We start from the raw sequence: 17,459 nt of genomic DNA, 5'->3' as shown, positions 1-17,459 counted from the left end.
ACTAAGCCTGTGACCATGGGTGAGTCTTTGGGATGGGAGCTGGAGGGCACCGGAGGCATTACACCACCTCTGAAGTTCTGTTTGCCCATCTATAAAATAGCATTTGGGGGTGTGTGGGGGTGTGTGTGTGTGTGTGTGTGTGTGTGTGTGTGTGTGTGTGTGTGTGTGTGTGTGTGTGTGTGTGTGTGTGTGTGTGTGTGTGTGTGTGTGTCGTCCTGCGTGTGTCCGTGGTGTGTGTGTGTGTGTGTGTGTGTGTGTGTGTGTGTGTGTGTGTGTGTGTGTGTGTCGTCCTGCGTGTGTCCGTGGTGCCCCCAAACACAACAAAATCAAAGGCTCCCTAACCAACTTCCTCTACGTCCCCACTCCCTTCTTCCAAAATCTGCTTATGTTTCTGCAGGGGGTGAGCAAAGTGCTTACAGAAACTTGGCAACCACAACTCAAGGTCCTTTTGCCTCCCCCCTCCTGGAGAAAAAATTGGTTTAAAAGAGGCAAAATTCATCTGATTGGTTAGATTCGTAAAATGTTAAGTAGAAGGTCTTTGTGCTGGGTGAGGAGTTCAAAAGGACATGGGTTTAAATCTCAGTTCTGCCCCTTATTGTTGTGGGACCTTGCTGGGCCCTCAAGGAGCCTCTCCTCTGCAACCTGAGGTAATTGGGTAAAATGGAGAGTTGGAAAGGACGTTTATTTTCCCTCTATCCCAACTCCTCACATCACAGGAAGAAACAAGACTTACGGCACTGTTCTTTCAATTAACCTGGAGCAGAAGTAAGCCAGGCTAATTCATGGGAGAGGGAGTCAGTTAGTTGTCTTGGGATATAGGGAAGAGAAGAGCTATAGGGAGTGAGAAAGAATTGGGCTGCAGTACGGAAACCTGAGTGTGTAGCAAGAGGGGGTCAGAAAAGCCATTTGTAGAGACATTTGTAGACCCCTCGGACCCATCCCTCCACCCAGGCTGTTCACTTCCTCCCCACTGGCCTTCAACCCTGGGCTCCCATGAGGATCATGGAACCTCCACAGGAGGGAAATCTGGTTTCATCCTGACTGGCTCACATCCCCTTTTTCAGTCCATGGATGAGTCACCAGCTTCAGCTCAGGAAGGAGCTGCTCTAATTCAGTGGGGACAACACTCGAGTCCCTGGCTGGAGCACAGGGGCAGGACAAGGCAAGTCTGTGGCTGTCACTTGGGTCTTGCTTGAGCCACATTGTGTGGATGTGGATGAAGAGAGAAGGCACATGCACTGAAAAGACTTTGACCTTCAGTCACTCAGGGTCCTTTCAATAAGATCTGGAGGGGCTGGGAAGAGGCAGAAAGGAGACTGGAGTTTTACAGAGGGACTAGGAATTACTAAAGAAGCAAAAAAGACACCCCTCCCCACTACTGTCCCCCAAAAGCTTTTTGGTAGATGGATTCCCAGACTCAGGATGCTCCTCTGCCCCACTGTGTGTGAGAGTAGGGGTAATGTAGGAAAACAGAAACATCTGTTGGGAGTGAAGAGGCTGAGGAGACAGAGAAGACCTGGGTCCCTGGGAAAACAGCTCATCCTTTTGCTCAGATAAGATTGTTGGCTTTACCTTCTCAGACAGACTTTGAACACTAGGAGGGCAGCTTTAACCTGGCCTCCTGAGGAAGCTCCACTTGCAGTCCCACAAAAGTCAAAATGTAAATGAACAAACCCCAGGCTAAGGCTACTGTTCTTTCCTTGATCTGCAAGTATTAAACATACACCACTGGACATTATAGAAGCTGCTTCCAGTTGGGCTGTACAAAAAGACTTGGAGAGGCACAGAAGGTTATTTGGGAACAGGCATTCTGATTGCCAGGCTGGCTAGGTCCCTTACTTCCCTCTTCTGGTGGGGCTAAGCCCAGCACCTACACCCTTAACCCCAGCTAGGCTGAACCTGAGATGGAGGTTAGCTAAACTGCTCCATGCATCCAGGAGCTGCCCCCAGGGTGCAGGGGGATGGGGAAGAGAAGGCAGTAACTGGGCTAGTCCATCTGGCCAGCAGGCCCCATGCCCAGCCTGTCTGCACCCTTCCTGCTGACTAAGAAGGAATTGCTTGCACATGTTGGGCCTGGGATGTCATTCCAAGGCTGTCTAGAAAGAAGAAATTCAAGGAGGGAGGGAGGGCAGAGCCTAGAAGCCAACTCGAGGATTTGTGGAACAAGGAATAGCTCACTTTGGGGATATCTGGCCTTGAGGAAGCTGTTACTGCCTGGCATCCAGAGGGCAACCTGTCTTTGTTCCACAGGGTTCGAAGCCCAAGTTCCAGGCTGCTTGTTCTTCCATTCATGAAATCCGGAGATGTACCCGACTAGAAATGCCTGACAACCTCAACACCTTCGTCCTTAAGGTAGACGGTCTTCTAGCAGCCTCCTTCTTCCTCCCTCCTTATTTTACCCCCTGGCCATCCACCCCTCCTTCGTACAGCTTCTGCCCAAGAGGTGACAACACTCTCTGTTCCTCCACATCCAGGTGAATAATTTAACCGACATCATCTTTGAGACAGGAGATGAGCAGCAGCTGAATTCCTGGACAACAGAGATCAGAGAATGCATGAACCGAGGGTAAGGCTTTGTGGGAGTAAGTCTTAAAAGCCTCCTTTCCCCAGTTGCAAAGCAGTGACCAATATCCTTTTCCTCCTGTGGGCCCAAACCAAATGCATGACACCAAGCCATCCTGAGGCCTTAAGAGTCAAAGGAAGCCCCCAACTCCATTCAGTTCTTTCTAAGCTGATCCATCTCAAGTCTTTTAAATCATTCTCTCCTTTAAATCTAGGACTGCAAACCTTCACATCTCCTTGGTTGTTTCCAAGAGGCTAGACTTGTAACCCAGTCCTTCCAGTGAGAGGTGAGGGCTAACACAGGAATTAACCCTTCTATCCTTCTTTCCAGCAGATCAGAAGGAGCTGACCTAGAATCACACGCCCCCTCACTTCCAGACCCTGGTATATCCAACTCCCCCAGTGGGAGCACCGACTCCCTTAACCAAGGTAAAGTTCCCAGACAGATGGCCTGTCCCCACTTCTTATCCTCTGAGGAAAGTCTACCCTAGCTGCCTACCCTCTTTAAGCCTCTTTCTAGGATGCAGGGGAGCTGGGCCCGCTGGGTCAGATTCAGCCTCAGGCCCTGGGGGGTATGGGAGGTTATGTGGGTATGCAGGGTAGGTTTCATAAGCCTCAGTGTCACATTCTCTGCTCCACTAGGTGCCTCACCTGGTGGACTGCCTGACCAGGCCTGTCAGAAAACGGACCACTTCCTCTCCTGTTATCCCTGGTTTCATGGCCCCATCTCCAGAGTGAAGGCAGCTCAGCTAGTGCAGTTACAGGGTCCTGCAGGGCATGGAGTGTTCCTGGTTCGGCAGAGTGAGACGAGACGGGGAGAATACGTCCTCACATTCAACTTCCAGGGCAGAGCCAAGGTATGGGGCAAGAGAGCTCTAGGCTGAGGTGGGAGGAGGCGCAGGGGGACCCCTGCCCTTGACCAGTGCCTTCCTGTGCTCAGCCCTTCTCCCCTCTGCCCTCGTCCTCCCCTGGCAGCATCTGCGCCTGTCACTGACCGAGCGAGGACACTGCCGGGTGCAGCACCTACACTTTCCCTCCATCGTCGACATGCTGCACCACTTCCAGCGCTCCCCTATCCCCCTCGAGTGCGGGGCTGCCTGTGATGTCAAGCTCTCCAGTTATGTGGTGGTCGTCTCCCACACGCCAGGTGAGGCTGCAGAAGGCGGGCAGCCCTTCATGATCCCTTGCAGAAATCCTGTAGGTTAAATCTTACAGCTCATTTCCCACTCTCATCTCTTCTTGTCTGCCAGGTTCAAGCAGCACAGTTCTGTTCCCGTTCTCTGTCCACCGCTGGAGTTCTGAACTGGGTCTTCCTCACCTTAGCTCCTCGGGCTGTCCTCACATGCTTATCCCTGAGGACCTCCCACCCTCAAGGTCCTCTCCCTCTGAGCAGATCTTCCACCTGTTACCTCCACCTGAAGAGTTGGCCAACAGTCTACGGCATATGGAACAGTCAGCAGAGCCTGCAAGCCAACCCCGGGACTCAGATGATGAGACAGACCCCCCTAACAGGGGTCACATCCGGGCCATAGACAATCAGTACACGCCTCTCTGAAGAACGGGTGGTGGCAGACTTCTCCTCTGCTTGGCAGTGCCACGCTCAGCCCAGCCCCACCTCACAGAAGCATCATGCACTTTTACCTGGAGAGCTGGGGACTTCTGAATGTACCTCTTTAGCTTTCTTCTTGCTAGACAGATTGTACCAGGGATGTTGGTGATTGTTCATTCCAGTTTGGATGCCACTCTATTAGGCCTGTTAAAGGGTCTACTGTTTAACCCTTTCACTATTGTTTTTACTCTACAACTTTCTAATCACTGTTTACACAAGTAGTTGCTGTTGAGTTGCCCAGATCCACCCCCCCACTGCTTTCAAGTGCTGTTGATGGAGCCCGGGAGGTTCACCCTGCACAACGTCTGCCCTTGCCTACTCCAGCCCAGCCCAGCCCAGCCCAGCCCAGCCATCTGGCTGCACAAGAAGGGATCCAAATGAGTTCAGAGACAGGGGTCCAGAGGCCATGGCAGAAAATGTACCTTCCCTTTCAAAACAAATGGGCAAAGACAAATTCTAATAAAGACATTTCTAATAAATGGGTCAGGAAACCCTAAACACTAATGCCCCAGAATACAAACTGAGATTTTTTTTTCCTTCTGTTTCAATAGAAACCCAAGTCACCAGCTAAGGAAGAGGAAAAGGCGGGTCAGCTATGTCTCCTGCCACAGCTTGCCATCACTTTGGCTAACACTGCTTCCACCTGCACTCTCAGAAGGAAGGGCAAGTTGGAGGCTTACACAGAAAGTTAACATGAAAACCAACAAAAAAATACAAACATTTTTACCTCAGATTAGCTCTTACAGGAGGTTTCTAACCTAAACGGTTGCTTGCTTTTTATTGCACTGTTTAGACTAATAAAAATGCTATTTTTGTAGTTAAAATTCGACATATGCAAATGTTACTCCACTAGTTCATAGTTCCAAGCCCAAATGGGCATGTTTTAGTCCCATAATGAATTCTCAAGAAAAACCATTTTTCCATCCTAAAAAAAATGACAATAGACTGCCATCAGAAACAAACTGCAAAAAGTGAAATGTCACATCTTGAGGGAAATAAAAGTCTGACTGCCTTGGGAGGACAGTGATGATGAAGAGTTCTATCCTGGTGCCTTATTTATAAAGAACTGGATTATGGCTTGTTTCTTGGTGGGCATTAGTGGGGAAGAGGGGATTCCCTCTGTGATTCCCAGAGCCTTCTGAATGAATTTAACTAAAGGTAGGGGGTGGGTACCCACAACACTCAAAGCTCTGATAGTTTTTCCAATGATCCCATGAATGACTTATGTTTACTATGGGACCTAAAATGGAAGCTAGGATTTCAGGGCCATGGCCAGTAAGACTGTGTAGATATTCGGTGCGTAATAAACTTCCTGTTCTGTTTGCAAGCCAGCTGGTCCCTGCTTAATTGATCTATGTGTTTTTGGTGAAATAGGCATGTGTGTAGACACACATAAAACAAAAAAATCCCAGTGAGGTCTTAAAAATTCCTATTCTCTCTGCCTATCCTTTGCTTTGACCTACGAGACAATTCTCAGGGGTTGGCTCACAAAACCTTAGTGTGGAGAAATAGCCACAAAGATGACAGCAATAGAACAGACAGCTGCTCTCACGACCTGGCATTTAGATGAGCTGGACACCTTCTGATGCTATTTCTATGTTTCTCCCCACTCCCCCACTTTAGTAGTTTCACCTCAGAAGCTAAAATCAAACATCTCTACATATTCAACACCTGCACTTTTGTACATCTACATGTGCTGGAGCTGCTTTTAGAACAAATTCTGCCTCTTATTTTATGGAATTTCTAATCATTTCTAATCATTCCAGCTTTCCTCTTCCTCCTAGTAATTTGGATAGTTACATTTCAGAACCTGACTGATAATCCCAAATTTAGCTCTATGGCTACTGTGAGGGAAGTGCCATAGAAATGAAAGTCATTATTACCACCCTCATTGAAGTGAGGACTGAAATAGCACCTGCCTGCCCAACAGCGACAAAGGCTCTTTCACTATCCTCCTTCCTCTCTCCGGTCGTCCCAGCAACTGACCATCAATTTCATATTGTAAGAAACAGAGATTTTGGCTTCTGTTTCTAAGCTCTCCTTCCTATCGACAGCTCAGTACTACAAGTAACAATGTGATCAAAAACTCTAAGCAGTGTTGAAAATCATCTCTTCCAGTTTGGCAGAGTGAATAAAGGGACCACCTTGAAGCCAAGAAAATCTGAGTTCATGTCCTGCCTCAGACACATGTGGGGGAAGTCCTTGACTCTCCTTCCTCAGGGATCAAGGCAATTTATTCTAAATGCAGAGAAGGTGCTGGCTTGTATTAGTTAAAGGTCTAATCAATGAAATAGCAGGTCCAGGCCTTACACCTATTCCCTTGTAAGACACTGAAGGTGGAGAGTCCATAATGGCATGTTATCTAAGTTTTCCATGGCTCCTCCAACACAGGCAAGGCTGGAATGGCTATGGCCACGTTAGTGCAGCCCTTCTAAAGGGAGGCTCCTTGAGCCAGATAATCCAGCAGCCAGGCCCTCGTATTCTCACCAGCTACTCAGCACATCCTCCTCGGAGAGCATAACGACAGATATCTGTAGATAAGAGCATGGATTCCTTCAGAGAGGGTAGACTCTCTCGTCCAACCACACGCTCACACTGCTTTAATCCCAAGTGTTTAAACTCTTTTTCTGATGGCTCCCTAATTAAACGGCTCTAATGCGTTATCTATCTCACAAAAAGTGAGCTTTGGTGACAGTAAATTGCTGTCTTCTCTCTCTTCTACAACAGTCCCAGCTGGAGGAAATGGAAGGAGGACTGGAGGAAATATCCTTGTCTTTCTTGGCAGGCGGCTGCCCCACCCCAATGGCTTTCACAGCATCCTCCTTTCCCTAGTGTCCTGAGGACAAGCATGACCGCCTTCTTGAGAGTTCCTGCCACATGTGCCATTACACCAAGTCTCCTTCCTCAACCCACCTTTATTCTGAGCAACATAATTCTTGATGAACCACACAGTCAAATCATCAGCTTTTCTCAAGATCCCTGCCTGCGAAGGATGAGTTTCACATTTCTGAGAATAGTTTCAGCACCTAAGTTACCACTCCATCCATTTTTTCCTGACTGTAGTGAAGAGAATTACTATATTTTGTCTCCCAACACACCATCACTCCCTACCCTAATCTGTCTTTCTGGAACTTTATGTATCTGGTCTAAGACTACACAAAGAAATTCAGAAGGAAAAAAAACCATTAGCACCAAAGAATTAAGCCCACTAACCTGCCTTGAATTCTAGACCAGCAATCCAAATAGTTCTATCTGGTATAAATCCTCTGCCTCTGTTAATTTCTGGAGCCTGTGGTAGAGAGGAATAACAACCATTTTTAATACTGTGGACCAGAGAACACTATTTTTTACATAACATTTACTTAAGCTTGCAAAATGATTATGGATGGTTCCATCCTAAGCCACTGCCTCCATGATTCCTGCCCTTGATTTGCTGTATTCTCTACAGATGTCAATTGGCTTGCTCCCACCCAAGCAATGGGGGCTCAACGGTATACTTAGAAAGACTTAGTCTTTCAACCAACATGCATTTTCAATCCAGCATTTGTTGGGCTAGAATGAGTAGTGCATTCTTTTAGGTATAAAATGCACTTTACAAAGACACAGAAAGGAGATTCATCCTGTATCTTTAAAGTTCTTGGCCTATTTGCCATGTATTTTACTACTCCTGTGGGAAAGGTTAGCCCATATGACATCTGTAGTGACAGAACAGGCCCCAGGGGAAAGCATGGGCAAACTGTAATCAATCAAATAACTTATTCTGGAATCATGCAGATTTTGCTATAATGTACAAACTGCTAAATGAATTAAAAACCATTTTCAGAAGCTCTCTTTGTTGTCACTGAGTATCCTAAAGTGCTTTCATTCTTAATCTTGTGGTTTTCTGTATGAAATCCACACACTGCCAACATACTTGCTTGCTTCCTTTAGCCCCCCACCATGTGGCCTGCCAGAGTCAATTGGAACTCCACAGACTCCATCATTAAGGCTTCGTGAGCAGCCTCATGCCCCCCCCTGCTGGCAGAGTGGTTCCGGACACAAGGCCCCACTACTGAGGATTGCCAGCCTCAGTTCAGCAATCCTTTTCCTCTGGGAGGATACAGGCTGAGCTCCACCTGCTAGGGGACAGCCTTCTTCCTTGAAGCAGACACACCACAATTCGTCTAAGTCACCAGAAAAACCATCCTGACTTTGCATTTCTCTCACACAAGGCTATATGTCCTAAGCTCAGAAAATGGCATGATCAATACTAAAAAAGAAGAAAGCAGATTAAAGGTCATCTGCTAATCATCCCTCGTAGTTTATATTAAGCTAAGATGATAATCAACTACAATAAAAGTTGCTTATACAAACACACATTAACTTGTATCAGTTTTTAAAACTTTTTTATTTTTAAATTTTTTTTTAGTTTTTATTTTATATTATCTACAAAGTAAAAGTGTTTTCCCTTAACTTAAAAGTTGCACCACTGCCTGTTGACAGTGATCACCTCATCAAACTTGATTTATAAATAATAATCCATCAGTTTGACGATAAGAATTTACTGAACCTTTTTCAAGTTTAGTAAAAGGGGCTTTCCAAGTCTTGATTTTTAGCGGTAATAGCAGCAAGAATCACTCGTTACTTCTTTTGCTAGCTGATGAGTTCATGACTTTGAAGGGTCATTAGAAAATAAATAACTTCCAGTTTTCAGCAAGCAGAGTTGGGGCACTTGCATGGAATTACGGGATACCCGCAAGGGCCTACATGCCTCTACTCAGTCCAAATGTCTTCCACTGTAAGGTGAACTGTTAGCATTCCTATTGGATGTTACGAGAAATTAATTAAAAAAAAATAAAATAAATGAAATTCTAGTTTTCTGTGCTTCCAGTTGGTAGAAGCAGTAGAAGGGAGGAGGGAATTTGGCCTTTTGCTTCCTCCAGGGCAGCCTTACAACTGCTGTTGGTGGTGGGCTTGTACTGTAAAAAAGAAGAGTGAATATTTAAACAGAAAACTGGCAGGACCACACAAATTTCTCTAATGTTTTGGCAACACACACAGCCTCATGCTATCCTTAGAATATCAGCTTAAACCAAAAAAATCAGGTTGACTTTTCCCCACCCACCTACACCAGGGGCACACTGGTCAAACTGGCAGATACACCATTTCATATAATGCTCCAAGAACGATTTCATGTTGCTCATGGGGAAAGAGGAAGAAGGGGAAGCCACATTTATCCCAAATTAGCCAAGCACTAGTATTTGCTTTTGGATTAAAAAGGTCAGACTATGAAATACTGCCATAGCAGCCATCAAAGAGGACAGTCCACCTGAAGGGACGGTTCTATTCCCCTCAGGGATACGCTACCGCCCCTGCGCTCGGAATCAAAGGACAACACACACAGCTCTTTCCAACCATGACTTTCTAGAGTCTGCCTCCATTCAAACGATACTATAGCAATTCCCCCCCCATGCCAAGTTGTGGGAATTCAGGAAGAAAACTACCGCTCTGCTCACTGTCATAACTAGGAAAGCCAACACAGTCCAAGGCATACGTCAGCTACACAGAATGATGCTGCTTCTAAACAATCCAGACCCTACATGCCCTCCCTACAGAGAACACGCCTCATCTTCTCCTTGACATCACAGACACGAGTATCCAGAGGAGTTTCACTAGGTCTCAGGTGCACACACTGACCAATCCTGGCCTATTCTGAAACAAGATCTGAAGTGTTCACTATCATTCCACATTTGAGTCAAACGCTTTGTGGTGTACCAGCCCCTACACACACACGCCTCACCTGAAGGGTGCGTCATATAAGGGAAATGCGCTGTTGTCGAGACTGGAATGGGTTGTAGTGCACTTTGAGCGATGGCGGCCTGGGGACCGCCAGGTGGCTGTGTCGTCATTAGCATCATTGGAGCATGAGCAGTTGGATGAGAAGGAACCATTCCTGACTGTACATGAGCCTGAAACAAAGAGCTCATTTACGCAAACAGGCAACATCTTTGGCTTAAATAACATGTCAACTGTGATCTCATTTGGCTGAAGACTGAAGGAGTGTTATGTCTGACACTGAGGGCCTACTTTCTCAGAGCGGACTCCCTATTTTGTTACGATTGACTGAGTAGCAAACATACTCCAACCGTGGATAGAATTCTACCAATACAGAATAGCACGCACCAAACAAATCTGGATGAAAACTGGGGCCTAAACATCCTGGGAATCTCAGACCCTAAATTTCCACACATATCTGACCATCTGAATACCACATTCATGCTACTTTCAATGAGGAAAGCCTTTCACAACAAGCAGCAACTGAAGGGGTGATTTGAGTTTTCAAAGCTTACTACGAGGCAAAGGCACAAATGAAATGCTGACAGGTTATGTGATATCTAAGTTACTTTAAAGACAATTCTTCAGGAGAAGAAAAATATGTTCCATTAAACTTGACTATTCAGAGATTTATTCTCAGGTTCATGAATTCTCTAAATACGCAATTTATCTTTCTCCTTCCAATTTCTAGCCATAGTACCTACTTACTACTCACAAACACCTCCATGAAGGTCAGGCCAGGAGAACTAAAGAACACTTGGATTAAATCTGTTCTTCTGTTGCTAGCAGCTCTGTTAGGAGATTTAAGGATGGGAAGTAGAAGAGATTCTTTGGTCGTACTTGACCATGGATAACTGAATGATGTGTTCCAAAACAGTCAAGCCAAAGGATTTGTCCCTAAGTTGTGTTGTGAGTCAGTGATGCCAGGAAGAGCACTCCCTTGTCCTGACCTCAAATCATGAATGCCATTGGAGACCATGCTAAGACTTCAATGAAAAACTTTTACTCTTTCTTGCTAACATTTCAGAAAGGCCTAGGCACTCCTTTGGTTTCCCTTCCAGGTCTTGTGCTTTTGCTCTTCCTAGAATATAGCTCAGAAATCACCCCAAGGTGAATCTTTCTGGACCTCACCTTGGCTTCCAGTTTATATTCCTATTCAACTTACCAAACTTGCCAGAGCACCTCAAAGAGCCTAGTCTTCTTCAGAAAAGATACTTAAAATGTTAATTGTCCAAGCCACACTCAGATTATCTAAGCATTTCCCCAGCCCCATAAGATGCTCATGACACTGTATCCTAGGCTAAAAATTCTGCTAAGCCAGGAGGTCCAAACTTCCCAACACATGCCAGGCACCATTATCGATCTTAAATCCCTAGAAATTCACTTGGTGACTAAATAAATCCATTCCTCAATTGGAAGGTCATCCTGATACCCTCTCCCCCACCCATGCCATTTTAATGAAAATACACTAGACACTCATATACCTTATCACACCATTTGACCAAAACTGGTGCTGAGTACCAAGTGGCTGGGACTTGAAGATTATAATATCCAGAAGGTTTTGTTAACAGAAAACCATGCAGACCAACCTCCTAAGCTGACTGCAAGGCAGCTCAGTGCTAACGTACCCTCCCTTCACTTTCACCCTCAGCAGTCAAAAAACCTGCTACGTAACTTTTCCCTTTAGTCTCTTAATGCAGATGGCCGTCCCAGAGACCTGGCCATCCTGTGGCACCCTGAGAAGCCTAAGGCAGCTGCCGAGCCCCACATTCTTCCAGAACAGAGGCTCCGTTCTCCAACCCTTAGGATGCTGCACCACACTGAGGGCCCGGCCTTTTCGTGAAGTATAAACACTGAGTTGAGAAGAAACTTGAATCAGATAGGGAGGAGGCCTTTTTGGAAAACTTATCTTGAGGACATGCTTAAGTTTTCCAGCTGCCAGACCCAGGGTAAGTCACCTCCAGAGTAAAGAGGATGTGTGATGCCCCCAGACCTTTCATACTCACAGCAAGAAAGCCATGTAAACAAAGCAAAGCAGACACAGAGAGAAGGAAGAAACATGTTGCACTCTAAAGATAGTCTTCAAATTTCAACTGTGGGACATTAGTGAACTTGCTACTAAACAACTTCTCCCATTATAAAACCACACAAACATTCATTGATGGCTAGATCACATGTATTTGAAGGATAAAGGGAGACAGGTAAAGAGCTTCACACATGGGCTTTTCTAGCTTGGAGAATGTCTGGTTGCTCGCTGATAATCTGAGAATCTTGACATTCTACTTGGTCTTCAGAAAGTTGGTTAAAGTTGGTTTACCTGAGGTACGTGGGCCATGTGGGGTGGGTTGGTATATGCAGGCTGAACATGAGAGGGGTGAATCGTAAAGACTGTTTGTTGTGCTGCTGGGAAACTATTTTGTGGAGACTGTGTATTTGAGCCCGGTGTCATAGAAGGTGGGGTCGGTGCCAGACCAGCATGGTAAATGGCCGGCTGCTGCTGGGGGTTTGCTAGATGAAGGGCCTGTGCAGCTTGGTGTTGATGGTGCTACAAAACAAGAGGAAGTAAGAATTAGTGACAAGCACCCTTTTCCCCTTTCATGCAGAGACACTCATGTTAGCAATAATACCAGCAGTGGAGGAGGATGCATGCAGAGAATGGAGGGTGGGACCAACCACATCATTTTCCTGAAAATTAGAAGGGCACAACCCAAAACTGCTGCTGTCTCAGGCAAACATAAACTCGTCTTCTCTTCTGCAATGGTGGACATCAGAGTATAGGGATGCTCATGGGTGTGCAGGGGAACTGTCTCAGGTTGCAAAGAGAATTTTTATTGCTCAGTAACAGCTGCATAGATCACATACTGGCCCTAAGAAAAAGATCCAACTCCCTTAGTTAGACTCTAGACCCTGAGACAGTACAGATCAAGTAGGAGCACCAGAGCAATACAATACCAAGGCCCTAATCCAGGCAAAGCCTGAGAAAAACAAGAGTCTCTTTTTCCTCCCTTCCCTTTCCTGGAGTTTTTCGTGCATTTTCAACAATGGAGCTGGGAGCTGAGGTCTTATCTATTTAGAGACCTCTTCCAATGACGCCTATTGCAATCCAATCCATGATAACCAATCCTGTGAAACTCTTGTACATGACAATTCTTTCTATGAATAATTTCATCTCTGCAGACTTAAAATCTTCATTTTAATCTTTAATAAGAAACTAGTCTTCCAGCAGAACCTCCCATAACTAAAGTTTTTGAGAACAAAGCAATGTCTATTTACAGACTACTGAAACAGAATGAAGAAGTAGGCTTTTCTAGAGAGCTATCTTAAATATCATTATTAATGATCTCAGATTACTCACATTAGAGGATGGAAAAAAATTTATTTTTGAGTCATAAATTGATTTTAAAGATTAAGTTTCTATTTTAGAGGAAACTGTTTTATAAGTAGTCATATAAAAATTCACATTACATAAATTCAACCATCAAAAAATCAAAAGAAAAATATAAATCTTTAGGAAGACAGTCCCAAACAAAGTCCTTGTTTTAAACAGTAATAATATCTTTTTACATCATTTTCAATACTGGCTCCAATAACAGTAAAAAGCTACCATGCCATCCATGTGCTCAGACCCATCTGCTGTGAACTCTGGCAGGGGTCCTTCCCCTAGAATTCTCCTTACCTGCACAGGGCTGGGAGCAGTGTGGCTTCCCGAATGTTGGTTCTGTTGTTGTCCAGTGGGGGTGGCAGATGGCTGAGGATGTGGAGTATGTGGGTGCAGGGTAGCATTAGGATGGGCATACTGCTGAGCAAGGGAACCAGTAGAAACTAAAGCAAAAGAAAAAAGGAAGACTATAGCCGTTGCTCTGTACAGTAACACTAACTACTCCTTTATAACTCTCATTAACTATGCATCTGATGGTCAAAAAATGTCTAGTTTCTGCCAATGCTAATCTCCATTTTCTCAAGAGGACCTCATTTACACAACCCTCTTGAAGTGTAAGTTACTAACATGGCTCACTAGTATAGATTTCAATGATCAGTCTAAAACATCCTGAAATCAAATTCATCTGAATTTAACAAAATAAATACTATAAAAGAAACCTTTAAAGCACAGGCAAATCACACGTGGAATTGTGCATGTTTGTCTATAGAATACAACAATTTCAATTCAAGTACGATCATAAATACATTGCTAGGCCTTCATTTGGCTAACCTCACCATGCTACTGTTCTGGTGTTGGTTTTACAGTAGTCAGCGTGCACACATCCTCTATCTAGGGTGTGTATACAAAATGCCCATACAGGTATACCTGAACAATTAGGGCTCTATAAAAGCCAAGCATAATATTCTGAATTAACCATGTAGATCTATCTTTAGATTTTTCCCTACAGTCAAATGAAGAAAATCTTTTTCTGCTGATAAAAAAACAAACAAAAAAAACATTTTTGCCATTCTGTAAAGCTTCGTAGAGGCTATCCCGGTAGCCACCACCATTTTGTAACATGGAGACAATAAAACTTTCTGAACTGTAAAAAAAATTAAATCCACCATTCAAAACTATCCATTTCTTAAGGTGGGGGTTTTAACTTGCTAGTCACCAAGGAAATTGGAAGAACTAATTTAAACTTAAAACTTAAGTTTGTTACAGATAGGAACAAAACTAAATCTTGGTGAGTTGCCAGGGTTAAGGTATCTTGGTTAATATTAAAAAAAAAAGTTTCTTCTCTTCTCCAAGGCTTCCAAAGGCAGCATATTTGAAAGCAATATAAATCAGACTGAGACTTCAGTGAGGACAGAGAACAAATGCTCACCTATGTGAGCATCTGCATTTACTCACAAATTGCAAATTTCTCAAAAGCTGAGCTGACCCCAAAACAGTTCCTCTGGTCTCTCAACGTACAATACTGTGGACTATGGATACCTGTATGGCCCATTTTAGGCAGAAAAGAAACCTTCTCTGTCACTATCAATCCACTGTTCTCAAGTTTAATTTGACTAGGTGACCATGGAGTTAACAATGAGCATCATGCAGAGGGTTAGGTACATGAAACAAAAGTTAAGCACTGTCTTGATACATATAAGGCTCTGGAAAACCAAGGGTCATGAAACCTGGTCATGTTTTCCCTGTGTCACAGAAGACACCAAAGAGCCTCTACTATGTTATGTCATGATCACCTGTGCATCCATTGCCAGAAACACAGTCTGCATTAGTGGACTTGATTTCCTAGGGACAAGGATTTTAAATGCATTCAAACAAAAGGAATGTGGTTTTATCCTTTAGGAAAAGGTTTCTGATTGTAAGACAGAAGAATGTGCTAAGAAGGATGATAGGACAGGGGCTAGAGCTGGAAGGGACCTCAGTGGCCATCAAGTTCAACCCCCTCATTTTACAGAGGAGGATAGTATACCCCCAAAAAGGCTCAGTGCCTGCTGACGGTTACAAAAGTAATAAGGCTGGGGAGAGGATTTGAACCCAGGTCTTCTGCCTCCAGAGCTAATGCTCTTTCCATTGCACCCTTCTACATCCCGGGAAATTTGTACCCTCTCATTGTCTGCACTTTTTAAGGAAAGAGAGTCAAGTCAAAGAGAGTCATTTCTAGAGTCAAGGGGTCAAAACAAAAATTCTGAAGTCCCACAGTTCCGCGTTTTCTCAGTCTCAACAAACTCACTGGCTTAACTAAAAACTACCATCCCATACCCCTCAACAAGCTTATTCTCCTTTCCTACAGCTGTCCAGCTATTGGTCTAAGCAGCGATTTTTACTCTTAGGATCTATAATTCTCCACAGCTGTAAAGGGGAAAATACCTGACACAAAAGGTCTTGAATTATTAATTTGACTTACCTGTCCTTACTAAAACTTTATACAGATATTATTATAATGGCAGGTTCTGTTTTGAAGTAACTAAATTTGACTTAAAAAGTTAAGTTTCATAAAGTCAATCTTCAGTCATTCAGTTTCTCTAGCAATTTCAAACCAACAAAACAGTGACTTTTCTTGTAGAAACTTCTTAAATGCCTCATTCATAGAAGGACCAAACTCCTATCATAGGGAAACTACACACAGCATACTTTGCACTAATATAAACTCCAACTAAGCACATCATAAATCATTCAAAACCCAATTTATAAGGTTTTGTGAGGGTCTTGGACAAAAAGACTTATTAAGTTTTCTGGTTTATTTACTTTACCCAAAAGACTTGGAATTAAGTTCTTCAAACCAGTTGTTTGTAATTAGCTTCTAACCAAAAACACATAGCATACAAAGACTAAAAAGGCACTGAAAAGGCTTTTTTACCATACACATAATTAAGTGTAGTATTTTAAAACCATGTTGAGGAGCCTTTTTCTACTTGTTACTTATGCACTGATTTTAAAAAAAAAGTGACAAATTCCTCTACTAATAACATCCACTAACAGGAATCCTGGCTTCTATACTAATCATTTATGCTGAAAATGTGTCAAATTAAGCAAGTTAATGAGTAAGAATAAAATTCATAAATGCAGGTTAAAAAAAAATATCTAAAATTATTACTCCAAGAATTCAACTTAAAGATCTTTTATCATGGAGGGATTATGTTCTTTGATATACCACCATCCCTTACTCTTACAGATCTAGAATCAAAATAGAAGGAAGAGTCAGTAGTATGTTCTATAAAGAATACTTCTAGAAGGGCTGAGCCATATCCCAACTTTGACCAAGTAATGGAAACATTTCAGGTTCACACAAGCATTTTCAAATGCTCTTATTTCTATATATTCACTTGTTACATTTTTATAGAATAAAAATAAATTCACTCACAACGACACAAAACGCACAGCTTTTCCCTACCAAAACTTTAGCAAAATAGGAGTTAAAAGGCACCAAGACATATAGGGTAAAAACAAAACAAAAAACAGGGGCATATTTTAAAATTAATTGCATGATGCAAATAATACTTAAGAAATTCTAGCTTACATTATTTTCTCAAGGTTCTGATTTAAACAAAGTGAAAAGTTACTCATTTATAAGTTAAAAAAATGCCAGACACCAGGAAGGAAACTTCAAAGGTTTTAAAGAGGAATTAATATTGCATGAAAGAAGTTCTACTTTCTGGTTCTTAGGGACATTTTCTTTCCCTTTTCTCTAGTTAAAAGAGAAAGATGTGTCAAGATCAAATTGTTTCTCTTGGTAATAACTGAAAATTTAGATCATTTGTTCCCTACAAAGGTCATGCCTTAGGAATATCTATGATTCTATAACAAATACAGAGAAAGATTATTTCTATTGACTAGAGGATAAATAACACTGTTTTCTAGAATTTGAAAACCAGGTTTTACTACATTCTAGAATTTCATATATTTATATGAATTACCAGTGGCGCTGGGGGTTGAGAGAAGGGAATTGAGAGCCTGGGGCGAGGTGGGGAGAGAGAGGAGAAAAAGGAAGGTTACATAAGTTAAAAGCAACTTGAGGGATCAGGGAAACCAATTTTCCTT

At 43.4% G+C, this 17,459-nt stretch overlaps 2 protein-coding genes across 13 annotated transcripts in view; one reads left to right on the top strand and one right to left on the bottom strand.

Moving 5' to 3' along the window:
- SH2B3 (SH2B adaptor protein 3) overlaps positions 1 to 5,498 on the top strand; it is a 90,834-nt gene extending 85,336 nt beyond the window's left edge. For 3 of the 5 annotated variants that reach the window (XM_072600453.1, XM_072600452.1, XM_072600451.1), the window contains exons 3-8: positions 2,251 to 2,352; positions 2,475 to 2,566; positions 2,894 to 2,991; positions 3,205 to 3,419; positions 3,538 to 3,709; positions 3,813 to 5,498. In XM_072600453.1, the coding sequence (XP_072456554.1) occupies positions 2,251 to 2,352; positions 2,475 to 2,566; positions 2,894 to 2,991; positions 3,205 to 3,419; positions 3,538 to 3,709; positions 3,813 to 4,117 (984 nt within the window). In that variant the 3' untranslated portion in view covers positions 4,118 to 5,498. The remainder of the gene's footprint in view (positions 1 to 2,250; positions 2,353 to 2,474; positions 2,567 to 2,893; positions 2,992 to 3,204; positions 3,420 to 3,537; positions 3,710 to 3,812) is intronic. The other 2 variants (XM_072600455.1, XM_072600456.1) reach the window with 2 other exon arrangements.
- Positions 5,499 to 8,539: 3,041 nt separating this feature from the next.
- The window catches only part of ATXN2 (ataxin 2), a 118,941-nt gene continuing 110,021 nt past the window's right edge, over positions 8,540 to 17,459 (bottom strand). For 5 of the 8 annotated variants that reach the window (XM_072600448.1, XM_072600444.1, XM_072600443.1 and 2 more), the window contains 4 exons: positions 13,662 to 13,807; positions 12,303 to 12,530; positions 9,951 to 10,119; positions 8,540 to 9,129 (listed from right to left, as the gene is read on the bottom strand). In XM_072600448.1, coding sequence (XP_072456549.1) covers positions 9,101 to 9,129; positions 9,951 to 10,119; positions 12,303 to 12,530; positions 13,662 to 13,807 — 572 coding nt within the window. In that variant the 3' untranslated portion in view covers positions 8,540 to 9,100. The remainder of the gene's footprint in view (positions 9,130 to 9,950; positions 10,120 to 12,302; positions 12,531 to 13,661; positions 13,808 to 17,459) is intronic. The other 3 variants (XM_072600446.1, XM_072600447.1, XM_072600449.1) reach the window with 1 other exon arrangement.

Source organism: Notamacropus eugenii, chromosome 4, assembly GCF_028372415.1.
Source record: "Notamacropus eugenii isolate mMacEug1 chromosome 4, mMacEug1.pri_v2, whole genome shotgun sequence".
NCBI classification, from domain to species: Eukaryota; Metazoa; Chordata; class Mammalia; order Diprotodontia; family Macropodidae; genus Notamacropus; species Notamacropus eugenii.
Note: the sequence above shows the minus strand (reverse complement) of the source record. Positions and strands in the feature narration are given on the sequence as shown.